Source organism: Engraulis encrasicolus, chromosome 17 (genome assembly GCF_034702125.1).
Source record: "Engraulis encrasicolus isolate BLACKSEA-1 chromosome 17, IST_EnEncr_1.0, whole genome shotgun sequence".
NCBI lineage: Eukaryota > Metazoa > Chordata > Actinopteri > Clupeiformes > Engraulidae > Engraulis > Engraulis encrasicolus.
In genome coordinates, this window is record NC_085873.1 from 4799960 (window position 1) to 4827868 (window position 27909).

The 27909-nt window shown below is 45.1% G+C and overlaps 3 protein-coding genes across 6 annotated transcripts in view; 1 reads left to right on the forward strand and 2 right to left on the reverse strand.

The window, feature by feature from the left end:
• The window catches only part of ndel1a (nudE neurodevelopment protein 1-like 1a), a 32993-nt gene extending 28342 nt beyond the window's left edge, over positions 1-4651 (reverse strand). The window contains exons 1-2 of one of the 3 annotated variants that reach the window (XM_063221616.1): positions 4300-4500; positions 1826-1922 (exon numbers count right to left, since the gene is read on the reverse strand). In XM_063221616.1, the coding sequence (XP_063077686.1) occupies positions 1826-1911 (86 nt within the window). In that variant the 5' untranslated portion in view covers positions 1912-1922; positions 4300-4500. Of the gene's footprint in view, positions 1-1825; positions 1923-4299; positions 4501-4527 lie in introns of those variants that run through there. The other 2 variants (XM_063221618.1, XM_063221619.1) reach the window with 2 other exon arrangements.
• A 2544-nt stretch (positions 4652-7195) lies between these two features.
• On the reverse strand, positions 7196-21185 carry supt6h (SPT6 homolog, histone chaperone and transcription elongation factor). Its single transcript, XM_063221620.1, has 9 exons — positions 17869-21185; positions 17330-17574; positions 15148-15358; positions 14670-14834; positions 13456-13608; positions 12835-12980; positions 10807-10974; positions 9769-10302; positions 7196-8841 (listed from the first exon to the last, which is right to left on the reverse strand). The coding sequence occupies exons 1-9, from the start codon at positions 21004-21006 to the stop codon at positions 8304-8306; spliced, it is 5298 nt and encodes a 1765-aa protein (XP_063077690.1). The 5' UTR covers positions 21007-21185; the 3' UTR covers positions 7196-8303.
• A 115-nt stretch (positions 21186-21300) lies between these two features.
• On the forward strand, positions 21301-26943 carry LOC134467736 (ADP-ribosylation factor 1). Of its 2 annotated transcripts, none has more exons than XM_063221621.1 (5): positions 21301-21409; positions 22458-22613; positions 22874-22984; positions 23471-23595; positions 24702-26943. In XM_063221621.1, exons 2-5 carry the CDS (start codon positions 22466-22468, stop codon positions 24864-24866), a joined length of 549 nt encoding a protein of 182 aa, XP_063077691.1. In that variant the 5' UTR covers positions 21301-21409; positions 22458-22465; the 3' UTR covers positions 24867-26943. The 2 variants fall into 2 exon arrangements, with proteins under 2 accessions (XP_063077691.1, XP_063077692.1); XM_063221622.1 differs by lacking the exon at positions 21301-21409 and adding an exon at positions 21640-21784.
• The last annotated feature ends 966 nt before the right edge of the window (positions 26944-27909 follow it).

The following is a 27909-nucleotide window of genomic DNA, read 5'->3' on the forward strand; positions in this document are numbered from 1 at the left end:
TGATTGCTGACAATTGACTGGTAAACCTGAATGGAGTCAATTGGGATACATGGTAAAATACATTCTGCTCCAAATTCCATTCATCAACCTCATGAATTCAAATTCCCTGTAAGAACTATGGTTGGTATTATATAAGAGGAGGTATTGTCGAGTTCTTTGGTTGTTGAGCTTTTCCACAAGGGCAGAAGATTTCAACCGGTACTAACAAGCATTCTACTAATGTATATGGATTTGTCCTCATTAATACAACTTGCTGACTCGGCATATCATAATCTAGAGGTGCAAAAAAAAATCTAAAAAAAATACTCAAATGAGTTCTTTTTAGCACTAGTTTTGAATTTATAATTAATATGCCAGGGCAAAATATATATACAACGAGGGAAAAAAAACATTATTTTAGGCAACTCCATTGAAATCCATTCATTTTTCACTTGTTGGCGCGAGCCTTTCTCAATGGAGCCTTCTCATATATTCCACTTTCTCTGTTTGAACCCATCCGCACACCTTGTCTGTACACAGTCACTGGAGTGCAAAAAACTGTATTGATCTTTGATCTCTGTGAAAGAGTAACATGCATTCGGGGAAGTGTGCAAATCAGTCACCTCTTATCATCAGTGATCATGAAGCACCAACTGTCAACTGATTGAACAGTCTTAATGATCTACATGACTTATAAAAGTACTCCCTCAAAAAAAATCTCATTGCAAAATATAACTAGACCACAACAAAAACAACACCGTTCCACTTTTAGAAAAACACAGCCTTGAGTCGGTTTTACTTAACAGTGGTTAAATCTGGTAATCGCTAGACACATTTCATAACTCTCTGTCTGAACAGAAAGAAAAAGTTTGCAGACTTTGGCAAGTGTTGTAAATTTTACATAACCAGGGTATAACCCATCCCCCTTTAATGGCAGTGTACGTCTTATCTGCTGCCATGACGTGTGTTATGATGTGGACGGGTGGCCATGGACTCAAGAGTTTAAGAAGCAGGCTGGAAGCCAAAACGGAGATGGCAAAATAATCAAACAGGGGGAGGAAAGTCAACAAACGCACAACTTGATGCCCCAAAATCCATTATTGCATAAGCCCAGTGTAAGAAGATTAAATTCAAACAACAACCAAAAACATTAATCAGCTAAATAAACACATAAGGTCAACAGACCTGACACGGTGCAAACAATCCATGAAGCGAAGGCTTCCAACTACCACATCCACTGATAGAGGTGTATACAATTACATGACTAATAAAAAATAAATCTCAGGCAGAGGCATTAAGGTGAATCCCACCTTAGATTACAATAGTTAATCACCATCTTACTTATTAACGCTTTTTCATCCCTGTCCCAGCAGGCCTGTGCAGAGCAACATACACCCAAGTAGGGATGGGTGGTATGATATATGTGAATTCTTGTCATTCAAATATTTTGAGAACATACTTTTTCAACCTATAGAACATGAACTTTGCAATGCAATGCAATGGGTACTTGGCCTGAGGATTATTTACCTCGCTCCCCAGAGGGCGTTGGGCCAGGCATAGAAATGAGCCTGCCTGCCTGCCTGCCTGCCTGTCTGCCTGTCTGTCTGCCTGTCTGCCTGTCTGCCTGTCTGCCTGTCTGCCTGTCTGCCTGTCTGCCTGTCTGCCTGTCTGCCTGTCGTGTGTTTCAGTCATCTACAGGGGGCGCCAAACACACTCAGAGTCATGCATAGTACCCAACCAAAACACCCAGACGTGTGTATCTAGCCTTGGTTTGGGTGCCAGGTTGCCATCTCCAATTCCTCCATCACTAACCTAAGCACAGCCTGTGTCACATGATGTCACCCACCTATTCTTGTACTTCACGGACAGTGCCTTCCAGTAGTCAATTTCCTCGTCCTTCGAGGCGAACTTCGGTATCATGTGTGTGTCCATGACAGGTAAACCTGTGGGAGAGAGAACAGATCATGTCATTGTGTCAGTCACCCATCAATTTTAAATGAAACACACTCACTATGAGTCAGCCAGCAAGAGGGTCCATGATGGTATCTAGTTAGACAATGGGAAAAATTAACGCACTGTGGTCCGTTTCTGACTAATGGTGTGCACTGCTGCTTGTATCAAATTAAATGGACACACCCCACCCAGACGTAAAACAATAGACATTTTATAGTGCAAGAGCACAGATATGACACAGACACAATGGATAGCTTTTTTTGTATAGACTCTGTGTAGATGATGCAATTTCCTACATAGAACGGCAGTAAAGATGACAACAAAATTAAAATCAATGCATCAATTTGCTTGATGATGAAAATCGATCATTCTCAGATGAGGTCACTGGAATTACATTGATTTCACTCTTTGTGCCAATGATTTACACTCCCACAATACAAATCAAATTATCCAGGTGCATGTTTAAATTCAACCTCCTGTCATCATCAACCACACTCCTCAGCTAACTACAGACACAATGATTTTAGGAGCCCACAATGTTCTTAGTAGGCCATGTTTTAATTACATAAATATGGGATACAGCACTTGCTTAGTCTGGAACACAGACACACGTGTGTAGTGGCACTCGGGCGTGTACAGTACACAGGCACGCAGTCATTTGGGAAAAGTTCACAGACAGGGTTAGGGACACGCATTGAGTGATAGACTGGCACATGGCCAAATGAAATCAATCAAAATAGAGACGCCTTTGTTCAGGACATCAACGTTAAAGCAGGCCATGGCCTTCTATTGGCAATATTACGAGGAACAAGAAGAGGAGCTGACCTAAACAGGGAAACATGTCAACCAAATGCCTGATTTTACTTCTGGGAAACACCCATATGCTGAGCTATGTGGTAGAACAACTGTGGTGGCATCAGCCTGAGACAGCACATTATCACTTGAATGTATGACTCAGTGAAGATATGACTATCTAAATGAATAGAAGTCACCCTACATGCAAAGTGCTCCCATCCTGTCCGTGTAGTACAAGGCCTCAAACATACTACTACTACTACTACTACTATTACTACTACTACTACTACTAATAATAATAATAATAATAATAATAATAATAAAAACTGTATTTGTGTAGCACAACTGTATATCACACAAGGCATGCAGCTCAAAGTGCTTAGCAAATGGAATAAACATCAACAAAGATGGAGTTAAAAAGAAAAGCTGCTAACATTGTGTTGTGATTTGAGTAAGACCTTCCATTTCACACCATATAAAAGGAGACATGACAACGAAAGGCAGTTATCAAACCTTCCATTATGAAATATGATTACAGAGGGCTAACACACACTTGTCAATGAATGAGCGTTGGTGTTCTTCAAGGGGAACATTTGCCTAAACAAAAGGCACAGCCCAATAGCTTTGTCCACATGTTGTCATTTGTTTGCCCAGGCCTGAACTAAATCAAGACATTTCACTGATGACTGACAGACACCGTGCAGCAAACATGAAATGACAAGACAGTGGGATATACCCATGGCAAAGCTGTCTTTCCTGGTTTAGATAAAGTTCCAACTCACTGGTAATGGATGAGCTACTGGACCAATCTTTCACAATCGGCAAATAACCTATGCAACGTTAGGAAAGTGTTGTAGGCCTACCTGCCACAAGCACCAGCCTTGGGCAATGCCAGTCTACCACTGTCTACAGTTTACACAGTCTGCTGTCAAAACATTAGGATCATATGGGGTCAATTAATTGAGAAACCACAACAGCTTCGTGTCAATGACGATGTCTTGACTTTAGGTCTATCTAAGAACTATAGCCTATCATCATATGTTTCTACATTTAACAGCCGTGGACGCTGCAGTTATCCCATCTTCACAGCCAACACCATTGTGAATCTGGGCACCACTGGGCATTGGCAACAAGCCTACTGGTTGTGGGTACGGTACACATAAACATGGATAAAACACACACGCACTGCCTGGCAAAACATACCGATAACGAAAGGACAACACAAAATGTCACCTGGCAACCTGTCAAATACATTGAACATTGCAAGACAGGGTAGCCGCAAACGGTAGATCCTTCTGGCATGCAAGGATTTTGATGTCTCTTTGACCTGGTTAGTGCTATGCCCAGAGCAATACTCTGGTGGTCAGCGGGTTACGTCGGTAAAACAAGTGGTAATCCTAAATATAACTCAGTCCAGTTTGTGGCGTGACATCCCAGCTGACCACCAACGCAGAAGATGTAACCTTAGCTTACAACCTCGACTGGGCATCATGGTGTCTGCTTGCTAATCTACCAATAACGTCTTCGAAACCCAGTGGTTGTCAACGCCGAGTGTGAAGACAGACCGCTTACCGGTGTTGGTAAGCAGATATGGCGTAAACAACGAACCATTTGTCGTTTTTCCCCCAAAACAGCTGTTGGTTCAAGTTCAAGTCCACGACAAATGCAGTCGCAGCACGCTTCGAAAAGCCTAACAAAAGCTGTAAACAAGGTCTTCTAAACCGTCTGTCGTTGAAAAAAATCCACCATGCTCTTCCGAACCGAACGTTCAGAATACACTCGCGTGCAGGGTCACATTACCTGTTCATTTCTCTTCTAGTGTTGGTAAGAATTTTCTGGCTACACCCGTGCGGCCCGAGCTTTCTGTGTCATCATGCTCGGTTGCCTAGCCAAAGCAAATGATGGTCGGTCACATGCGCACCGCTGGCAGACGCTCATGAAATGAGCTCGGTGCTTGCATATGTGACGTCAAGTGACTTTGTTCATTTTTGACATGCGCGACACCTTGTGGTGGCTTACGCACATTTCTATTGTTTTGATGTCCAAGCAAGCAGGTTTTGATTGATTTATTAATAGCCACCATCAGATTTTGAATACATTATTTGATCGCATGGGTTTTCCTGCATTTAATTTAACTTATTGTGCTGTGCTCCCCCTCAGACGGACCACATCATGTTATGCAATGTGCACACGTGTATTCATATTGTTCCCATTTTGCACTGCATCCTGTTTGATTAATTTGAATAGGCTGAAATAAAGACATGTACTACTGTGACTGGGTTAGGTAAATTATGCGGCTGCTTACAATGCACATAATGAAATTGCATGTATACCTCTCCCGTGCAAGAAGGCCCGAAAAGGGAGCAGTTCGGTGGGACAGTACCATGGTGCTCAGGGTACATAACCTCAGTCATGGAGGATGGGGAGAGATGGTTAATCACCATAAGCCTACATAGAGCTAGAAAGTGACGTCACTTCCCCCGATTTCATGGGACCTCAACGGCGTTTTTAGCCGAAAATCGTAGCATGTAATCCAATGGCGGTATTAAAATGGCATTTCGATCCCCTTCGAGTTGTGCCACGAGCTCCATATATGTTGTTTCTGATATTTTTGCCTAATTTTTCGTATGAACCCCTAAACTTTTTAGAAAGCTGTGTTTCTTCACATTTTTCATGCCGACGGCCTCGGAACAAAACATTGTTACTTCTGCTTGAATAATCTTTATCTATCCTCTTAAACAGCATATTTGGAGCCCAGCGCATATCATGACTGAGATCAGAAGATATTCACTCGCTACCATGTTGTTAGATGGTCAACTGAGGTCCCGCAGAGAGATTTTAGAATGAGAGGGGACATATGGCGGCCATCTTGGTGACGCCTCTGGGGTGCTATTTCGCGATTAAGTAGACCAGATCTGAGAGTCAATGGGAAAAATGAATGGGGAAACTGAGTATAGGACGGAGGGGAACCCAGCGGTTGTGAAAACCATATGGTTGAAACGACCGTGAAAAACTGATCAATCTAGACTACTTGGTTGTGTCATACGAGTCAAAATAAAGCTTTTTGAGCCACTTTTCTCACGTTTTTTTTGACAGAGCGCAGGCGCAGTAGTTCCATAACGGCACGAGAGCAACGGCTTTTCAAAACTGAGCATGTGCATAATTTCGCGTGCGCCGATGCAGCCAGATGATTGGATCACTGGCAACGCAGCTCAGCAGGCACATTGGCTCTTGTTACCAGAAAGGCGGGAGATGTGCGGGTAGACGCCATATTTGCGTTACGAATCTTCACCGTTAATTTCTATGTACCTGTTCTATCTCCTCTTACTAGAATATTTCTGGGTCCCGTGAAACGCGGAACTAAGGGGCGGGACTTTCGAGCTCTATTACTATAGAGCTAGAAAGTGACGTCACTTCCCCCGATTTCATGGGACCTCAACGGCGTTTTTAGCCGAAAATCGTAGCATGTAATCCAATGGCGGTATTAAAATGGCATTTCGATCCCCTTCGAGTTGTGCCACGAGCTCCATATATGTTGTTTCTGATATTTTTGCCTAATTTTTCGTATGAACCCCTAAACTTTTTAGAAAGCTGTGTTTCTTCACATTTTTCATGCCGACGGCCTCGGAACAAAACATTGATACTTCTGCTTGAATAATCTTTATCTATCCTCTTAAACAGCATATTTGGAGCCCCGCGCATATCATGACTGAGATCAGAAGATATTTACTCGCTACCATGTTGTTAGATGGTCAACTGAGGTCCCGTGAAACGCGGAACTAAGGGGCGGGACTTTCGAGCTCTATTGGTTCTAAATGTTGTTTATAACCTGACTGCGCGAACCTAACTGCTGCGCACAACTCAACCTGTTGGAAACCGCTGTCGGTCAAAAAATTTGCTCACGTGGTTGGCTGCCAGTGTCTTGCCCCTTCACTGAGAACGCATGTATACGGTAATTTAATCACTTCCCATACCCAGGAAAAGGCGACCCTCTGGGCACAACACCCAGGCCACTTGGGCATGACAGCCCATACCATTATTGGTCATTTATTACCATAAAATATCTATTACTATAAACAAATGAAGGGTTTTGTTGCAAACCAGTATCCATTTTGTAGAAGGTTGGGAAATTGACATTTTTGTATTGACCATTCAATTGCATTGCAAAATGCATATAATATAGGTTTAATAAGTATGTTCCCAACTTCCCAACATATATGAATGGCAAGAATTCACACATGGGTGATAGGACCTGAACAGTCATTCACTGCATAAAATGCAGAAGTCAAAAATGGTGGATACACCGTTTTGCAACTAAGCCCTTCAAATATTAGCAGAGTATGTTTTACCAGCTGTAGCTATGGTTTGCCTTATTTTACCTCAGAATGGCTGTCGTAAGAACCCACCCGTCAAATCTCCATTCTCGATCCAATTACCCACCATTTTCTTTTTATCAAACATAAAATACTTCAAAACAAAAAAAATCTTTAATCTCAACTTGATTTATTGTAAGACAAATTTAATTTATAAGTTACAGAAGAGTAACTGAATTTAAAATTCCATGAGTCCTGAAATGAATGAAGATGAATTAAAAAAAGAAAGCACAAAGCAGACAGTGGTGTCATTAAAAGGGCTACCTTTCAGAATGGACACTGTCACCAAATAACACTGGACGCTGTTCTGATGCCTTCAATATAAGAATCTTAAACAGCGCCATTTTTTTTCCCTCCAAGTGTCAGCTTGCTTGATGTTGAATTCAAACGCTGGCTCTCTTTCACAGTGTTCAAGATAGCTCATATTTCACCTTAAATTGCAACACAAAAAAACAACAACACTACTGCTTCAAGTCAGCGTCATTCATTTATATTTGTAGTCTGTTTGGGACACTGGTCTTTCACACTCTAAACAAGCAGAAAGAAAATTAAAATGTAAAAAAAAGACAAAAATAAAACAAAACAAAAAAGCAAAACAAAAGATTTAAAACTACAAACCTAACTAAGCTTCATTCACAAAGCTGGACAGGCCCACGACGAGGCTTTAGTAGTATGATGACATACATATTTATGACTGAAAACATCTTGTAAAAATACTATTGGTTATGCTTTAACCCCAATTAGTCCCAATTTCAGCATGAAGAAGGGATGGGAGCATTAAAGGGAGAGCACAAGCCGAAGCCACTGCGGGAGGGGGTGGGGTGAGGGGGGTCTGAGGGATAGGGGTGTCACTGGATGCCCTACTCACTATTTCGGTGCTGTGGGTTTTTTTGTGGGGAGGGGTTAACAAGTGACAGGTTTCTGCAGTCAGTGTTCGGGGCAGTTGGGGGGAGGGGGGTGTAAGGTTGGGTGTTATTCTCACCGTTTTGGGGAAATTAGGGTATGGTGTTCGGTGCAGTGCTTACTGTTTGGGGGACGGGACGGGATGGCTATGAGGGTGGCATTGGGTACTGCAGTGTCACTTGCTTGGTATTGGGGTGTGGGGTGGGTAGGCGGCTGTGACAGTGTGGCATTGGGTCATTGCTTGGAATAGCGAGGGAGGGGTAAACCGGGGGAACAGCGTCAAGCCTTCATCCTCCTCCCTTACTGGTCCGTCTCATCCAGCAGGGGAGTGGCGTCTCCGGCGATGGACATGGGCGTGCTCTCGATCATGGGGCTGGGGGAGGGCCGCGGCGTCATCTGCCTCTTCTGCTTGCGCTGCTCCGCCTCCTTCTCCTGCCGCCACTGCTCCGCCATCTTGGCCCAGTCCACGGCCGTGTTGCTCTGCTTGGGCTGCGGCGTCTGCTGCTGGGGAGTCTGCGGCGTCTGGTGCGGCGTCGTGTGGTGGTGGTGCTGCTGCGTGGACTGGTGGTGGGGGTGGTGGTGGTGGTGCGAGCGGCTGTGGGACGAGGACTTGGAGGAAGGCGTGGAGTGGTGGTCGCCGTAGGCCGAGCCGGGCGTGGCGCTGGGGTAGCGCGGCGTGGTCACCGACTGGATCTCGGGCGTGATGAAGCCCGCCATCGCGTAGCTGGGCGAGGCCATGGGGTAGCTGGGCGTGGCCATGGGCTGCTGCGGCGTGGCGAAGACGTGGTAGGCGCTGCTGCTGCCACCGCCGCCTCCCGTGCTGCTGCCTCCACCGCCGCTGTAGACAGATAAAGAGATATTTAATGTGTTCCAACTAATGTGTCATTCCAATTTACTTTATTGAAATATATATATATATATAAAGTATTTTTGGCCTATATTATTACAGGACACGGTGAGAGTAGACAGGAAATGGTTGGGACGGGAGAGAGAGATGGGGCAGGACCGGGAAATGACCCTGGACAGACTCGAACCGGGGTCCCCATGGGCAATGTAAGCCCAAATGTGGGGGACTTAGCGCGCTGCGCCAGCGCCCCCCAATTTTATTGAAATATTTTTTAGGACAGTATGGAGATATTTAATGGGATTCATTTTAATTTACTTTATGGAAATATTTTTTAGGGACAACAACTATAGACAACGATATTTACTTTGTTTCATTTTTATTTATTTCACTGAAATAAAAGTGCATAGTGCCGTTCAAGTGCAGTCTTGCTTTGAAAAGGGGCAAATGTTCAGTGGTCGTCTATAGCCTGTTTGTCTGGAAAGAGAGAACTGTCTGAGTCAGGGCTTGGCATTAACTTTTTCACCCACCTGCCACTGTGGCTAGTGGTTTCTTTGAGTCACTAGCCATTCAGGTATTCCACTAGCCACAGATTTTATATAGCATTTTTTTTTTAATCATGATAGTGTACGTCTAACCTCTGAAGATGAGGTGCTAAAGCAAGATGTATAGCTTTCTACATGGAAGTATATCAAGCAAATATAAACTGAGTTATTAAGCTTTTTTCTTGAACAATACAATATATGTCATAGGCATACCTTATATTGACATAAGCTATGTCATACCAAGGAATAAGCTGCCAGCCAAATTGGCTAGTGACACTGAAAGTATTACTAGCCACAGACAAGTTTTACCAGCATTTGGCCGGTTGGCAGGTGCCATTCAGTGTCAAGCTCTGGTCTGAGCCTCCGTCCTCCTTACCTGTATGCATACTGGCTGGAGCCCCACTGGGCCGGCGTGGTGCTGGCGTTCTGGCCCTGCGCCTTGACAGCGGCGATGGCGTTGAACATCTGCGAGGTCATGTTGGGCGGCAGGGCGCTCACGGCACGCGTCAGGTCGGCAATGTTGATGTTGGCCGGCGTGGCGTTGACCGAGGCCGGCGTCTGCGTGCGGCTGCCGCTGCTTGGGGTGACCCCGGGGACGGGCTCGTGGTAGTGGTCCTTGAACCAGCGGAACAGCCCGTTGACGGTGGGGAAGACCCGCGACCTGTACCGGAAGCCGTCGGGCGTGATGGACACGTACTCCACGCGGGGTTTGCCACGGGGCTGGTAGCCCAGGATGAACTTGCCGGGGAGGTCTCGGCAGGCGGAGATGTAGTACGGGATGAAGGTGGGCTTCTCGCGCTTGGAGCGCACCAGCAGTTCCTCCATCTTCTTGCGGTTGCCACCCTCGCACTCCTGGAAGTACTTGTGGTAGAGCAGCTCGCGGGCGAACGCGGCCATGGGCTGCACAAACCTGGAAAAACAAAACACAAACAAAACTGGCTTATACATGGGTTCTAAATTTTTGTTTTAACCTGACTGCGCAAAACTAGCTGCGCACAACTCAACCTCTGATTGTTGGAAACAGCTGTCGGTCAAAAAATGAGCTCACGTGGTTGGCTGCCAGTGTCTTGTCCCTCCTCACAGCATCGTCTTTACAAACACGGCGAACCCATGTATTAAGCTGAAGCCTTAGTGACCGAGGTTTATGTTAATGTCGAGGTAGTGGAAAATCATCTAATAGAAGAACCTGTAGTCCTCATTTTCTTCACTAAATGACACCTAAGGGCTATCTATTAGGAGGTTTACCACTTCCTGTTTCTTCTGGTTTCTCACTCACTCACCTCACGCCCTGTCTCACACACTCGCATGGGTGCACATACACACGCACAGAACGTGATAAAATGTAATGTCATCAATATGTAATAAAACCTTTTTAAGAATGTCAATAATAATAATGGGCTGTTGCTGCACGAACCTGGCGGTGATCTCATCCAGGTCCTCGTACTCCTCGTTGCCAATCCAGAGCTTGTGGCCCAGGCTGAAGGCGTTCTCCTTGCCCTCCTCGCGCACGTCCACATGCTGGTACACGGCGTCCGCCACCTTCCAGGTCAGAGTCAGGTGGGCCTCCCCCTTGCTGCTGGGCCTGGGAACAAACCACAGAGTGGTGTTAGGCTGGGGGACATGCTTACTGTGTGACTTAATCAAAAAGTGTTTAGTACGCGCACATCCCAAAGAAACAAAATTGCTGCGGGTGCAGGATATCCAAAGACGGAGAAAAGGAGAATAAATATTCACACACCGCAAAAGCTCCCTTGTCGTGATTTCATGTGGAAAAAATGGCACAACTTTTCGACCAGCAAGGTCTTAGTCAGGTGTGAATATTTATTCTCCTTTTCTCCTACAGTAAGACTTAACCTATTGATGTTGGATGCTGCGTATATGCTGCATTTACCCAGGTGTCTGGAGCTGCATGGACGGAACATTCAGACGTCTGAGATTTGACTTTTTTGTTAAATGTGTGTATGTCAGAGCTGAAAAAGAACACATTGTAATGCAGGAAGAGCTTTTAAATGCAACGTATTTCATGTTTTTATGTGCTTCGAAGGCGGAGATATTTTAGGTTTTTATAGACCGAGGGCACATTTTCCCAAAAAGGGCTTGGGCATTTGGCAGGCATTTTTTGAAGGTGGCTCATGCTTGAATGGGTTGACCCATTTTGACCTGGACATGCCCGATTGAAAAGACCTGTTTTTGCCGATGTGTACCTACAGGCTCTCAAATGCTGAGCATTGATTTTCAGAACAACTGAACACAGAAGTAAAGGGTCAACTCTTACTTAAACATTAATTTCTAAGTCTCTGTAGCACGTAGAGAGAGGATTTTTTTAATGATAGCTTAGGCTTTGTACGGCATCTTTGCACAAGGGCAAAAATGTACTATTGTCCATTCGTCTTAGAAGCCAACAAGCTCTGTAAGTCTTCCTGCTCATCTTCAAACATTGCTTGAATCCACTAACCTCTATCTATGGGATCTTTATCTCAACTCCATCCTCATTTCCAATCAAATCTGAATCAATGCCCTCAATATTGCACCATGACTTTTTGTCAGCCATGGTCAGCAACGTCGTTTTTTTTTTCCCACTCTCAGACTGACAGAAGAATGCAGTCAAATGAGCATGGGTGTTTCAAGTGTGTGGACTATTCTGCCGTGCAATACTAGAACGCAGTAACTCAAAATGGTCGAAAAAAAATTTATATCGGAAATCGGTTCTAAACTACCTCAATTGTCTTGTGTCCAAAAAAGGTGGTCTAACACCGTCCCGTTTTGGAGAAAACTCATTTTGAAAGTGCAAAAATGACCCAAAAAAGGTTAAACAAAAACGCAGTAAATCGGCGAGTTACTGCTGCACGTTCCAATGGGACTGGTTTGGGAGTAGACAGTAATACAAGCTAAGAACGCAGTAACTCCTGCAGTAACTCCATTTTGTGGCAGTAATACCAGCCAAGAACGCAGTAAGTCGGTTTTTTGTGGCAAAAAGACACATAAATGTTGTTTTTTGGGGTTTTTTTTGTGTGCATTAAATTTCTATCCTAAAAAAGCATTACCAGGAAGTGTCACCACCAATTTACCGACAACACAGTTGTCGCGCCATATGGAAAACTTTGAAGCCTTTTTTCTCAGTTTGCCGTTTTTAGAGTTACTGCGTTCTAAGATTGTACGGCAGTATTGCTCATTCTAAAACTGTAATTAGTCAGCCTTTGTCCTACACCTGATATGTGCACAATCTTCTTTCTCCATATGATCACCTTCAACCTTTACCCGTACACCTAATTGCATATATTTATTGTGGATTTTATATTTTAAACATTTAAATTATGTACAGCACCTGTATTGATTATTGAACTTACTTATTATGTCTAAGCTGCTTCCTTGCATCTGTGGGCTGTTTCCAAACGACATCTCATGGCACTTGTATGGTGACAAAGTATTTCTACTCTCTCACCTGAAGACCATGTCCCCTTGGTCCATGCTCTCCATCATCTTCTCGGCCTGCTTGAAGTTGATGTTGTGGAAGGAGGGGTGAGCGATGACACGACGGATGTAGGTGGTGCGCTGGCTCTTCTTTTTCAGGTCCTCGTCACGCTTCACCTGCACATCATTACATTACATTAAATTACATTACAATACATTACACTTAAATGCGCTTTTATCCAAAGCAACTTACAGTTATTATTTTACAGGGTATTGATTAAAGTGCCTGGAGCAATGTGGGGTGATAGGTGCCTTGCTCAAGGGCACTGCAGCCTTGAATGGAGGAGTAGGGAGAGGAATCTTCAGATGTTAAAGACCACCTCCCTAACCATTAGGCCACATCATTAAAGCGTAAAATTATACCGCCTTTAAAAAGACCCAAAAATTCCTCTGTGTTGTCAAGTAGAGTTTTCATTCCTGATAATACTCATCTCCACAATTTACAGACAAGTTATCCTTAATTCCTTGAAATCATGGAATTATTATGCTATGTGATTTTGTTACGGAATTTTCCTGCCGTGGGGGCCTACAGCACCCTGTAGACTTGGGGCCATCTTAATCCAGCGTTATTATTATTGTTACTATTATTTACCTCCTCCGTCTCTGCGTCAAAGTCGTAGTAGACGTCCTTGTGCAGCTTCCACTCGTTGTTCTTGTCCATGAGGTCGGAGGAGCGGCACGTCAGGTCCACGTTGAACTTCTCGATATCGATCTTCATGATGCGGCAGTGCACAGTCATGCCCACCTAACAAGGAAATGAATCGATTTATTTCACACCATCACATTATATTACACATCACACTTAACTGGCACTTATCCTAAGTGACTTTCAGTTATTACAAGGCATTGGTTACACAACCTTGAATACAGTAAAGTGGGATTAGGTGCTGCCTTGTATATAGATGAAGACTTACAGCAACAGGCCCCATATTATTGCTCCAGGTTTCACAGAAAATGCCTGTGTGTGTGTGTCAGGGCTTGACACTGGCACCTGCCAACCGGCCAAATGCTGGTAAAACTTGGCTGTGGCTGGTAATAATTTCAGTGTCACTAGCCAATTTGGCAGGTAGCTTATTCAATGTTATAACATATCAGAAAAGCCTATATTCTGCCATTTGCCACTTTACTTGTGTATCACCGGTTTGTATTTAAGTTCTATTTTTTTTCCATGTAGAAATCTGTGCACCCATCTTCTTGCTTTAGCGCCTCATCTTCTGAGGCTAGATGTACATCACGATAAAGGAAAAAAAAACAATATCAAATTTGTGGCTAGTATAACAGCTGGATGGCTAGTGACTTGGGAAAACCACTAGCCACAGTGGCTGGCAGGCGAAAAAGTTAATGTCAAGCCCTGGTGTGTGTGTGTGTGTGTGTGTGTGTGTGTGTGTGTGTGTGTGTGTGTGTGTGTGTGTGTGTGTGTGTGTGTAGCCCAGACGTGGCCTAACGGTAGGACACTGGGATACTGTGCCGGCGACCTGGGTTCGGCCCGGTTCATTTGACGGACCTTCCCCGTCTCTCTCCCAGCTCATTTCCTGTCCCTCTGTAACTGTCCTGTCACAATAAAGGCATAAAAAGCCCAAAAATCACCTTTACAAATAACGTGTGTGCGTGTGCGTGTGCGTTCGCTTTATGAGTATGTGCATGCTTAGGGCTCACCAAAACACACAATAATAGACATAAAATACAAATGACCTACACCTGGCTCTTTGTTTTAGTTAGCCATAGCCCCGTTTTCGTGCCCCAGAATACCCCGGCAGGGCGACTTTACTGTCCTTCCACACATGAAGAAATACATAATATACGAACCTTCACCCTCTCCTCCGGGTGCTTGACCATCTTGTCGCTGAGGAACTTGGTGGGGATGAAGCCCATGACGCCGTTGTCCATGCGTGTCCGCACGCCGATGGCCTGGCCGGGGCACGAGCCGCTGTCAAAGTGGTTCCACACCTCACTCAGCTCCGGGAAGTTGTCCTGATTTGATGTGATTTGACATTGTTTATTGACACAGCAAATAAAAATCAAATCCATGGCCAATTACATCACCGCGGTTCTGTAAGTTTCAGATGACCGAATGAGTGGCGGTCATAGATGAAATAGAAGTTTTAACTCGGACCACATTGGAAATAAGCTCTGTTGAGCTTTTTTTCCTGTTATACTTTCGATATGTGTACAGGTACATATTACGTCGGACCACCATTGTGGTTCTTGAATTTAAAAACATCAATATAACGGTGTTCAGTGTACCGTATGTGTGTAAGCTAAATAAAAACAAACGATTACAAACCTGCCGACAGAAGGGGCACTGCCACAGGCCTGTCTCATCGTTGCGGATGGCCTGGTCGTAGCTCTCGCCCTGCGGGCGCCGATGGGCAATGCCCGTCACCACGCAGGTGATGAGCTTGCCGATGTAGAAGGACTCCGGAGTCTCCTTGGTCAGCATATTGAACACCTGCTCCGAGTTGGGCGAGCGGTACGGCGCCCTCAGGTCCTTGTACCTGCAAGTTCAGATTAAGTGATTATTTAAATTAAATGCTCGCCTCGCACGCCATCCTACCTACTTCCACCAAAAGAGTGGCCCCGTACATAGTCTGGTTACTGTTTTCTGTGGAGCGTTGTTGACCGGCAGGATCTTGCCGGCCAACCCTCCCCAGAAAACAGCCAATAAGCAAAGAGACAGGCTGGTGGGGGGAGAAGGGGAAGGGCGCTCATGACAATGACGTAAACACCTGCACTATGTTGTTGTTAAGTAACTGTCAGCGATTGGGTGAGAGATGTCCAATCATTTCAAACCAGAACTGAGTGCAAACTTCCCGCTTCCTGCAATCGTGTCAGATCAAACCTCCAGATCATGAATACGAAATGAAATGGTAGTATTATGGGATGAGAAGGTAGAGAACGCGCACATCAGTGGTACAGGTGCTGGACAAAATAGAGTAACTGAAATAAATGATAGAAGTCCGCAACACTGTTAATGCTCCCAGTTATTTATTTGCACTTCATTTGACTTCTATCATTTATTTCAGTATTATGGGATGGTCAAGACCAGGCTAATGAAATGCTGCCATTTCACGCATTATCACACCTGAGTATAGACAGAAATAATTTGTATCTGCGGTGCCCTGCCAGGACATGCTTATACTTTTTCAAATAAATGCTTAAAAAAAGCACAGTGTCATTCCAACACATCACTTTTTGGGCAGCCTTGGTGTAATGGTTAGACTGCAAATCACAGGGTTGCAGGTTCATATCCTGCCTTACCACCCAGTACCCCACCTCCATCCATGTCTTAAGTGCCCTTGAGTAAGGCATCTAACCCCACATTGCTCCAGGGACTGTAACCAATAGCCTGTAATATCTAAGTTGCTTTGGGTAAAAAAAAAAAAGCGTCAGCTAAGTGACGTGTAATGCATCACTTTTCGACTTGTTGACCAGGCGGCAATATTTCACGCCAAGAGTATGGCAGCCACAGAAACAAGCAGCAACATAAACCCTACTTACAAAATTGTGTTAAGTTGACTTGGATGTTGTTAATTTCTAATAATCCCTTAAAACATCTGAAATCAATCAAATCAAAATAACAAAACCTGACCCTCAAACAAACAGATGTACCTACAGCTGAGTTCTGCACGGATGTCAAAGACCAGTGGTTCTTAAATTTTTGTGCTCTGTACCACCTGAGAAAATATTGAGCTCTCCAAGTACCACCTTGACAACCAACATCAGAATACAAGGTAAAGGCCTTGCCACCTTTTCGCTTTTGCTGGTCAACAGTGATATCTAATGACCATGCAATCCTAATGCGATGGCTGTGATTTCTGTTAACAGCCACTGAGGATGAAATATGTTGTACTGCAGTATCAAAACTGTTTATGGCGGTAATAAAGCACTTGACCGCATAATAATGGCATTTTCCTATACACCAGTGTGAAGTTCAAACTCCATTCAAAAACACTGTAGATCTAAATCAGTAAACATGCCATTTATTGCAGTGAAGACAGCTTGGTTTGAACCCCATACAACAGTAATGGTACCCGTGAGCTGAGCTCTGTATGGATGTCATAGAGAGTGATGCCAATATTACCAATTATTATTATATAGTGATAGCAATATTATCCTGACTCAAGACAAGTTGGGCTACTCCACAGTGACTAGACCCAGGGATGACTGGAACACTCAGCAACTTTTTTTTTGTTGATGTTTTTTATTATTTTGGTGCACAAAGTGACAGTCAACTGAAGATGCAGGTGCGCCGAAAAGTCAGTCACTTTGTGCACCAAAATATCACTGGGTCTAGTCACTGTGAAGTAGCCCGGCTTGTCTTGATACTGCTGTCCTCGACTGTGAGCACCACCAAGGCTGAAGCGCAGACATCTCCTCTTCGAAGATTATCCTGACTCTCTCAAACAAACAAACAAACAAACAAACAAACAAACAAACAAACAAAACAAACAAACAGACAAACAAACCTGCAGCTGAGCTCTGCGCGGATGTCGTAGAGGGTGATGCCCTTGTTGCCGTAGCCCTGCCGCTCCAGCTCCTCGGCGAAGGCATCCAGGTCCAGGTCCTTGAGCCTCTCGGGGTTGTCCAGGATCTCCTCCAGCGCGCCCGCCGGGTTGGCGTCCTCCGCCGACTCGTCGTACTCCAGCGCGTCCACCGCCATCTTACGCGCCCACTCGTATGTCTCCGGGTGGACTCGCGAGCCGTCCAGCACCTGGATTAGGGGGGTGGAAAAAAAAAAATCTCATGACAATATATTGTGATATTGTGTATTAGATTCATTACGTCTTGTTTAATCTAGCCATTCGTTTTCTTTTGTTTCAGACATGTAAAAACAGGGAAGTCACACGAACATCAGTTGAATTAAAAGCACGTCACACAGCATCCACGTGACCCTCTGATGAACATGTCAGGCAAAGGAAAAAACGTTTACATGTCTGAAACAAAAGATGACTTTTGACTAATAATTAAGCTCCCCATTTACATATTGCTGATTTCCACCCCTTACCTCGATGTAGGAGTCAGTGCTGTCGCCCAGGGAGGCAGTGTCGATCTTGATGAAGCCGGCGCAGTTGATGAAGACCTTGGGGCCCATGTGGCACATGGTGACCAGCTGCGTGCGGTTCTCCAGCCGCGTGTTGTTCTGCTTGAGGATCTTCAGCAGGTGCGCACCCTTGCGGGGCCCCAGGCCACAGATGTACTGCACCAGACTCTGCGTGTACGGGTGCGCTATGGCCCGGTTGACGTCCACCCCGACTTCATTGACCCGGTTGATGAACTCGCGGTAGAGGCATGTCAGGAGCTCGTCCTTGTCCACCTGCTCCTGGAGCGGGTGGAGCTTGAGACACAGGATGTCCTCGTCGCTACTGCACACCTGGGAGAACTCCACCAGTGGGTCCTGGACCAGCCGGGCCACGGACACGGCCTGGCGCAGCAGCGGCGGGTAGTCGCGGAAGCTCTCCTCCGACTTCTTGCTGTTCATGTAGAGCGTGGCCAGGTCGTTGTTGACCAGCTCCACGCCCACGGCCGGCAGGGAGGAGTCCTGCTCCAGCTCGCCAATGGTGCGCTTGATGTCCTCCAGCACCATCTGGGAGTCACGGCTCTCCCCGGCCACGGCAACCACGTGCGGCTTCTTGGTGAGCAGGAACTTCTTGAGGTTCTCGATGTCGTTGAGCTTCTTCTCCCTCTCGTCCTCGTTCCAGGCGTTCCTCCTCTTCAGGAAGTAGGGGAGGCGGAGGAAGTCGACAACCTCTCCTTCGCCGTTGATGAGGCAGCAGAACACGGGTGTGTCTCGGCCCCCTGCATAGGCTACTCCCAGCACGCGGATGCCTTTGCCGGAGGACTCGTCCATCAGGTCATCGTCCTCCTCCATCTGCTGTTCTGGCCTGTAGGGCGCCACTTTCAGCCAGTTGCACAGCTTCTTGCAGCACGACCTGACGATGTGCTCTTTCGCCTCAGTGATGAGCTTAAACCTCAGCTCCTTTGTCATCTGTGGGTACAGGAACTGTTTCAACGCCTGTTCGATGGCCATGGCGCGCTGCTTGTTCCACTCTTGCACTTGGTGACTGAACTCGTCTCTGTAGTAAAACTGCTTGATTTCTTCAAAGTAGGTGGCGTCGCCGCCATAGCCACTGACACCCATCAAGTCGATGTTAATTTCCATGGTGAGCAGGCCCTCTTCCTCCGCGAGGCACATCTTCAGGAACTGCTCTGCGTTCAGCTCCTTCACAGGCTTGTTTTTCAGATACTTGAATGCATATGCATAGTGGGCCTCGTCAATGTCCTTTTTGCCCTTTTTCGAGGGCTTGATGTTGATCTTTGCCCTCTCCTGGAAGGTCTGCCTTATCACATGCCTGACCAGGGGCTCGCGAGCGATTTGCAGGGCCACCATGTAGCGTGCAGCGTCCAACACGGCCTCTGGAGCGTTGAACTGGGTGCAGATGTAGTCTTTGGCCAGCTCCAGAGGCTCGGCCGGAAACTGCTCAGTCTCGTGACGTTGGTAGCTGTCTCGCAAGTTCTCACCAAACTGCTCAGGTGTGAGACCAAACTTCTTGGCGAGGCCGTCGAGACCGACTCGCTGGCAGATGCTGTACATGTCTCTGCGGGAGGCCATCTTTAACACGGGGCCCTTGGGTTCTTCCTCCTCCTCTTCCTCAATCTCCTCCTCTTCCTCCTCGCCATCCTCGTCTGTGCGTGTGATTTTCCTGATTCTCACAACTTTCTTTCTCACTGCTTTGGCTGCGTTCTGCATTTTGGGAATGTCCTGCCCGTAGTACAGCTGGAAGTGTTGATAAACGTCACGGAGTTCGTCAAAGGACTGGACATCTTTCAGCCTTGTCATGTCAGACGTATCTAGTGGGCGAATGGCATCTGCCAGTGGCTTGTCTGGATCTGCAGAAATTTGCTCAAATTGATAGGATTGCATTTTGTTAAAGAGGCGAGTTAAGTTTTCCTTACGTGTTTTCAGGTGAGTCCATTTCTCATCCCACTGCCAAACTTTCCACAGCGCATTAATGTTCAGCTCTGGCTCCACATACTCCTTTCTATAGAATGCAATGAAGGGAACTTCAAAGTGCTGGTTTCTCATGAAGTTCAGCGCCTCTTTGATCTTGCTGACTGTCTGCGGCTGCTTATAACTGAAAGAGGTACCTGAGCCAGGGTTCAGATAGTCTGTGCTGTCCTGCATTGAGATTGTGGAGTTGGAGAAAGCGTTTCGGAAGATCCACTCGGCCTCCTCCTCCAGCTCGTCATCCTCAGCTGGCTTCACTGGTATCACACGCAGCTGGAATCTCTCTGGCATGTCTGTGGACCTGATTTCATTGTCCTGGTCGGTCATGTGGCTGCTCTCCAGCTCACTGGGCTCATAGACGTCAAAAATGCTGCGACGACCCGTCTTTCTCTTTACCTGCTTCTTGGGCCGGTCCCACCCTTCATCGTCCTGGTCTTCCTCCTCTTCTTCGTCCTGGTCAAACGCCTCGGCGAAATCAGAGTAGTCAAAGTCACCACCGAAGATTTCCTGGGCCTCTTGAAGGGCTGCATCTGTGTACCCTCCTACTTTCTTGCCTTTTGCCTTTCGCAGTGGCTGTCCATCGTCGTCCACAATGAAGTCGTCGATATCTGACTCTTCGTCCTCCTCCTCCTCTTCCACACCTGGACCGGTCAGCTGCATGTCCACCGGTTCACCGTCTTCCACATCGCCGTCACCATCACCAGTAAAGATTTCATCGGCAATTAAATCCTTTTCGTCGTCTTCATCTTCATCATCCATTGTTTTGAGACGGTCAAATTTCTTTTTTCGTCTCTTAACTTTGACACCCAAGTTCTCCTCAATGAGATCGAGGTCATCTTCATCCAAGTAATCATCGTAGTTACGTTTCCTACGGCGGTGGTGTACCTCTTCATCTCCTGAATCGCTGCCACTGCCTTTTGGACTACCTTTTGGACTACCACCTTCCTCGTCTTCTTCTTCATCATCGTCGTCGATGAGCCCCCTCAAGTTCCCTTGTTCATCTTGATCCTCCGCGTTCTCGTCTTCTTCCTCCTCCTCATCATCCTCCATGAATTTCTGAGTCTTTCTGGGTTTCAAGTCCTTCTCCTCGAACTCTTCCTCTGACTCTTCAGCTTCACTTTCTATGAAGTCGGACATGTTAACTTCCGAGTACGATAACTTATTAGCAGTGAATTTTGTTTAAAATCCTTTGAATTAAGACAAGAAAAGCGCGAATCTCTTTTACAACAGTCCGCAGCGTTGAACAAACATGGCAGCCAAAACGCGTTTTGTTTTCGATGGGTTGATGGGATATTTCCGGGATATTATGTCACATCGTGGTATTGTATGCGATTGGACGATGATTTGAAAAGGAGGGACTTCTTCTCGTTTTGATAATCCGATTGGAGAATAGGCAGAATTTGTCATCCTTGGATTGGGTGACCCGGCATTATGGGTGGAGTTCACAAGACCGGTTTCTTCTGAGTTGTGCGATACGCCATTTTGAAGTGACAGAGAATTTAGCGGTGAAACCGGGGAGTACAGAAGCCGCAAATTTAAGGTGATTTACGCGAATTTTCTTTTGTGTTGCTTGAGGAAAGAACTGCTATCTGGATGACTGTTTATAGCTCTTATTACTCTGCCGTGAGATTAACCGTTGACCTCAAAAATGGAAACCGCATATGACGCGACACTAGCGCTAGCTATCTTACGTTGATTAGCACTGGCGCTTGCCAGTGAAGTGGTTAGCAACCAAAGCAGCCACCTAGCACTAGAATCGTTGGCTATGTAGGAAGCATAGAGTGTAGGGTGGTGGTCAACGTTTGACATCAAGACTCGAATGACAAATTGCATTGAAGGCTTCATTCTTAAGACATCACAGAGGATGCTTATGATCTCGTTGGCGAGGCGATACCATTCAATACCTTCAATCACTGTTAAGTGTATCAATCTCAGACCAAATGCAGAATAGTTCCAGAAGAGCTACCGATCTGGCAATGTAGCATTTACTGTTAGCCTCCCTTGCTAAAACTCAGAAAACTTTGGAAGGGGATTACGTCTGTGTATTTAGTGTTAGTGTGTAAAAGACCATGGCAACATATCTGTGGTTATCCTTACATAAATGGCTCGTGCGTACTTAGGGGTATGGGCCGAATGGACATCCTGAATGCAATGTTTACTTTACTTTCTTGATGCTAAACGAGAACCCAGCTGGCCGGGCTCCTAGCCTGGTTTCACGTCTAATGTTAGCCTCTTCGGCCTGTTCTTCCTGGTAGCCGTCGCAGTGACCAACATATGGTGGATTAACTTTGAATGGGGCTGTAACGTGTAGGGCGGAGTCAGGTGACATGGCCCCAGACTTGTCACACAAGTCCTTCTGGATCCGAGTAAACGCCACTAATTTGAAGCAGAAATATTGTCATTTCGTTTAAGTGTCAGTTGTCATTGGCCACATTCTTCTCCCTCGAGAGACACAGTAGTAATATTGCCTGTTTTAGAGCATGTGAAGTTATGTCGATGCCCAGTTGCCTGGCCTAAAAAACACCTCTTCTATGTCGGCCATCGTTTTTTACGTGGAAGGTGAACTGTCTCTCTTCTCTTTTGGACAGTTGTCAAGATGGGGAATATCTTCGGACAACTCTTCAAAGGCCTCTTCGGCAAGAAGGAGATGAGAATCCTGATGGTGGGCTTGGACGCTGCTGGAAAGACTACCATCTTGTACAAACTTAAATTGGGAGAGATTGTCACTACCATTCCTACCATCGGTTGGTACTTTTCTCTTGACTTTTTTTTCTGTGGTGGGGCTTCGTGACATGTTATGTTCTAGGGTGTATGATCGAGATCGAGACTGTCTTGTTTGTCAGATTATAAGCATTGCTTGCTGTTCATGGACAAGAAAAGTACTGGAATGATGTGATGGGTAGAAAGTTAGGTGCATTTGATGGCAAGTTGTGTAGAGTTAGGCGTTGCTTTTGTTGATGATGTGAACCTTCATCCTGACCTTTTGCCCTGTCTGATTTTGAAGGTTTCAACGTAGAAACAGTAGAATACAAGAACATCAGTTTTACGGTTTGGGATGTCGGCGGGCAGGACAAGATCCGACCCCTGTGGCGCCACTACTTCCAGAACACTCAAGGTTTGTATCACGTGTCACTTCACAAACGTATCGCAGTATTATTTGTGCATCAAAATTTAGAATAACACCGTTCAACCAGAGAGCTTTTGATAGACTGCACTAAAGGAACAGGAATAAACTACCATTAGGGAAAATAATGACGGAACTCTACTCTGCAACTCTACTAGTTAAAGGCTTGTGATACGTATATAATAGACCAGTACTTGTATATAATAATCTATTATCATTATGGTAAATGTGAAAAGGAAAGTTGCACTCAAGAATACAAATCTTGTAGTGGTTTAATTGGAAGGGATGGCTTGATGTGGAAATTAACGTTTTGGCCTCGATTTGAAAGCAATCACTATAGCACATTCTTTATCTTTCTTTAGGGAGTGTGTGCTTTAAGTGGCTAAATGCAGATTCTTGTGAATTGTGGTTTTGATGTCTTTTACATGGAGAGGTTCTTCATTAGTCTCTTCATGGTCTTCAATCCGTCCCACACAGGGCTTATATTCGTGGTGGACAGTAACGACAGGGAGCGTGTGAACGAGGCGCGGGAGGAGCTGACGAGAATGCTGGCGGAGGATGAGCTGCGCGATGCCGTGCTACTCGTCTTCGCGAACAAACAGGTAAGGAGGTCATTCAACGCCACAGTAGGGGGGGGGGTGTATTCCAAGAAGCTGGTTCAGTAGAAAACCAGGTTAAGTTAACCTTGAGGTTGTGGTAGATTGTCTAATAGAAGAGCCTAGACTCCTCATTTTCTTCAAGGAACAGTCCACCTCATTTCAGGAAATTGCTCATATGTAGTCAAGTCCCAGTAAAATATGAGAATACATAGGATTTTTACTTCTATGTGTTTGCATTGCCTAGTTTCAAAGTATAGCCAAATTAAGTGTAGCAACGCAAGTCTATGGACGCAAACAAAACGTCATCAAATGTCCGTATAAACTACTTTATAATGTAAAATTCACCAGAGTACAAATCAGCTATTTAATCCTGTCCTTTGATCACTTGTGACTTGATGCTGATGCTCCCATTTACTTCCAGTGATTATGCTACACTATGCTAATAAATCTCACATCAATAAATCCAGTTTGGGCCAGATGATGTATGTCACAAAAACTATAACTCTACTGGGTTACCATTGTTCTTTCAATACATTCAATAGTGTAGCCAACCTCAATGGTGAGAAGACATTGGAGGAAGTTTAGTTTTAAGCATCTTGTTTAAATAAGAGAGTGGATGTGGATGGGAACTATAACCTATAATCAGCCTTAGGGTTTGTTAAAAATCATCTTGCTGACTTTCAGAAAATTTGTTCTTAGACTGATGTCCGCACACCACATAAGATTGTGTATTAACGCACACAAAGGTTGGCCTGCCTGGCTGTTTGGTGTAATAACTGTCAGAACACACGACTGCTACCCCAGGCCTGTGCAAAGCTGTGCAGTGCAACTTGCTACATCATGCAAAAATGTCACCATTGCAAGTCCACAAACATTGCTCCATTATGTTTACACCATAGTAATAAAGCTGCAAGTCTTTTGAGTGCTCCAGTCATCTCTGGCCAAGTCAAAGAAGACCAGCCTGAATTGGGCTTTTTTAAATAATTTTTTAAATAAAGGTCTGTAGTTATCCACTGTTTTCCTCATCCATGAATGCGGCTGAGATGCATATTCTTGAAAAGATGAATAGAACTTTTATAACGGATCATTCCTGTGTTTCCTCCCAAAAGGACTTACCGAACGCTATGAACGCGGCTGAGATCACAGACAAGCTGGGCCTGCACACGCTCCGCCACCGCAACTGGTACATCCAGGCGACCTGCGCCACAAGCGGAGACGGCCTCTACGAGGGGCTCGACTGGCTCTCCAATCAGCTCAAGAACCAGAAAAACTAAATTCCATTTAGTCTGTTTGTCTTTGGTGTGTGTGTGTGTGTGTGTGTGTGTGTGTGTGTGTGTTTGAGAGAGAGAGTGCAGCACTTGTTGAAGCCCTGACTGGCCATCTTTTTTTTATTATTTTGTTTTCTTTCGCTCTCAGTTCCATCAACTTCCTCTGTGATGGCCAGTTTACAGTCAGTCTGTTGTTTATCTGACTGTGGCGCACATAATTGTGTGTGTGTGTGTGTGTGTGTGTGTGTGTGTGTGTGTGTGTGTGTGTGTGTGTGTGTGTGTGTGTGTGTGTGTGTGTGTGTGTGTGTGTGTGTGTGTGTGTGTGTGTGTGTGTGTGTGTGTGTGTGTGTGTGTGTGTCAGACCTGAGGATGCAAGTTTACTATGTATGTGTGTGATTGTGCGTGTGTGTGATTGTGCGGGAAGGCTATGCCCTGTGTTTGTTAGCTGGGACTGGGAAATGGGCCTGGCGTGCCTTTTGACACACCATCTATCCTCTGGCGGGACACCTCTCTCAGCCCCCCAACCCAAACCCTGTCCGACCCACCTCAACACCCCTGGCCTACTCAACTCCTTGGACTGGCCCATTGCACGGTTGCTCCAGCTCCTCTCCCAGCTTTCCACTCTCCTCCCTCCCTCCCTTCCTTCCTTCTGCTATATCTCTAAGCATGGTTTCCATAAGGCAAAGAAAGACCCAGGATGCAACACCAAGAAACACTGGGTTTCTCACCAGATCTGTACAAGTCGCGCATCTTTTTGAAGTCATTTGGTGTTGCAGGTTGCATGGACAGTGGTTTTTTGCATTTATGAATGCCATTGGCTGTTGGTTTTATGTTGTTCCTATGGTGTTTTTTTTTCTCTAAAGGGACCCCACAAAAGGTGGAGGCAGAAAAATCTCCCATGGGTAACCTGTATCAGGTTGGAAGCAAGAAAAAAAAAAACATCCTTGATCATTCTTTGCATAATTGGAAGATCGTGCATGTGGTCGTTGTATTGCTCCCCCCTTCTCACACTATTTTCTCTCTTACATGCCATTTTGCTTCCTTCCCAGTTTAATCACCTCTAACATGCAGTATGGTGGCTCTCGCACATCTACACTACTTTTTGTTTGTTTGTTTTTGTTTTGTTTTCATCTGAGACCAACCAGCACAACACAGAAAAAAATGAGGTCCTTGTGCCTCTGTACCTTGCCCCCTGCCCTCACCCTGCCCCCCCAAACAACTTCCTAAACCCTCTCCCACACTCCCCCCACCCCCACCCTTACCATTTGGTTCCAATTAAAAAACAAATTCCAGAAAACATCATGTGAATGTCACTCCATGGTCATTTTTAGAGATTGTGAAACGGGAAAGTGGGAAATTGCCACAAAAGAAAGGACAACATTTGACTGTCGGGGGTTGTTTCTTCTATATCTTGTTTGGGAAGATGAAAAACGTGGACTGGAATTAATCAGAAAATGTCTTAGGGGTTAGTTTTTAAGCAGTGGGTTATCTGAAAAAAGGATGTTTGTTTCATGGAAAACCAGCAGCATCCTACAGAAATGTTACACCATTTTGTGTTAAATATTTACAATTTCTGTCTTTCTTTGTTTTATTAATAATATAATTATGCGACATCACAGAGTAGGTGTGGGCATATCATGTCTATGGATGCACTGAATATACTTCTAGATCGAGGGCCATTCCAAGAAGCTGTTTCAGTGGCTTACCAGGTTAAGTTAACCTTGAGGTGGTGGTAAATCGCCTAATAGAAAAGCCTGGAGTGCTCATTTTGATCGTCACTATACAAACGTAGCCTAAATGACATCTGTGGGCTATCTGTTAGCGGGCTTACCACTTCCTGTAGGTTACCTTAGCCAGGTTTATCTCTTGGGAGTACTCCCCATAAGCTTCAAATGGGGACATCTCACAATAGACTTTCTGTATGCAAGTCGACAAAGCTCTTCACCCAAACAGTTAAGAGTCCATTGGCCATTTGGTTCTCCTGATCTTTCTTTTCAATGAAGGCACCAAAATTTGAGTACAATGAAGGAGTGTTCCAGAGAAGTTCAGTGGTGACCATAAAGATAGACTGACAATGAAAGTATCGTTTGTGTCCGTGTGTGAGTTTCTGAGTTTCTGACATCTTTACTTCCCACGCCTTCAGTGGAGGAAGTGCTGCTCTATACTTTCAATCCTGTGTGTTGTAGTGGATTTTATTGATACTCAATTTAACATTGCATTCAGCCATTTCTTCAAAACAAATTGTATTTACAGGTATGTTTCACTTTGCATACATAGGCAGGGTGGCCCCTGTCCCTGAGTTGTGGGACTAGGCCTATTTTAAATGAGAGCACAGTACTGTGATTAGAAGCTCTTCAGCCATTAATTTGGTTGGCCTACCCTGTTTTCTTGACTGCACTTGGCTAGGTCCTTGCCAGTCACCAACATGGTAACACCATGAAAGACACTGTAGTATGTGCATGGAAATAAAGTGCCCCTACTTGAAGGTATGCACAGTAAATCAATCAGTATGGGAGATGGGAAGCTCTATAGAAGGAATAAAGACTGCCCCCTACTGGTTCGAAATTATAGTTCAGCTGGTTTTGGGTAAAGCCCTATTTGGCCATTCACGCAGCTGATTATTAAAGCCCTATGCTTTTGAAAAGTAAGTGGTTTAAACTAATTTTGGTGGAAGTGGACTTTAACAATGTAGGCCAATATGTTTGTGAAGCTGAAAATAAACCAAATGGGGAAAAACAACTAATCAGGGGCTTTGAATATCTGGGTTTATGAACCAACCACCAATAGGCTTTCAATTACATTTATATTACAACTTACAAGGTTTTCTATAACAATGTTAGGTGGTTTAATGATAACACATGTGAAATGTTTAGGCCTCATCTGCCCCCCAGGGAGAAAAAGGCAGAGCTTGCTCTTTAATGAGGTTAGTTACATATTTTATTTTTATTATTATTATTATTATTATTATTAGTGTTATTAATGAAGTGGGGAAACTCATTTCAAATACTCTGAAATAGGCTACTCATTTGACAGTCCATGTAGGCCTACC

Bases quoted from the DNA above. Each gene is read 5' to 3' on its own strand.
- LOC134467736 (XM_063221621.1), top strand. From the start codon at position 22,466: ATGGGGAATATCTTCGGACAACTCTTCAAAGGCCTCTTCGGCAAGAAG. The intron at 22,614-22,873 runs GTTGGTACTTTT...CTGATTTTGAAG, and splicing joins CACTACCATTCCTACCATCG to GTTTCAACGTAGAAACAGTA. The intron at 22,985-23,470 runs GTTTGTATCACG...CGTCCCACACAG, and splicing joins CTACTTCCAGAACACTCAAG to GGCTTATATTCGTGGTGGAC.
- supt6h (XM_063221620.1), bottom strand. From the start codon at position 21,006: ATGTCCGACTTCATAGAAAGTGAAGCTGAAGAGTCAGAGGAAGAGTTC. The intron at 14,835-15,147 runs GTTTGTAATCGT...ACATCAAATCAG, and splicing joins AGTGCCCCTTCTGTCGGCAG to GACAACTTCCCGGAGCTGAG. The intron at 12,981-13,455 runs GTAAATAATAGT...AATGATGTGCAG, and splicing joins TTGACGCAGAGACGGAGGAG to GTGAAGCGTGACGAGGACCT.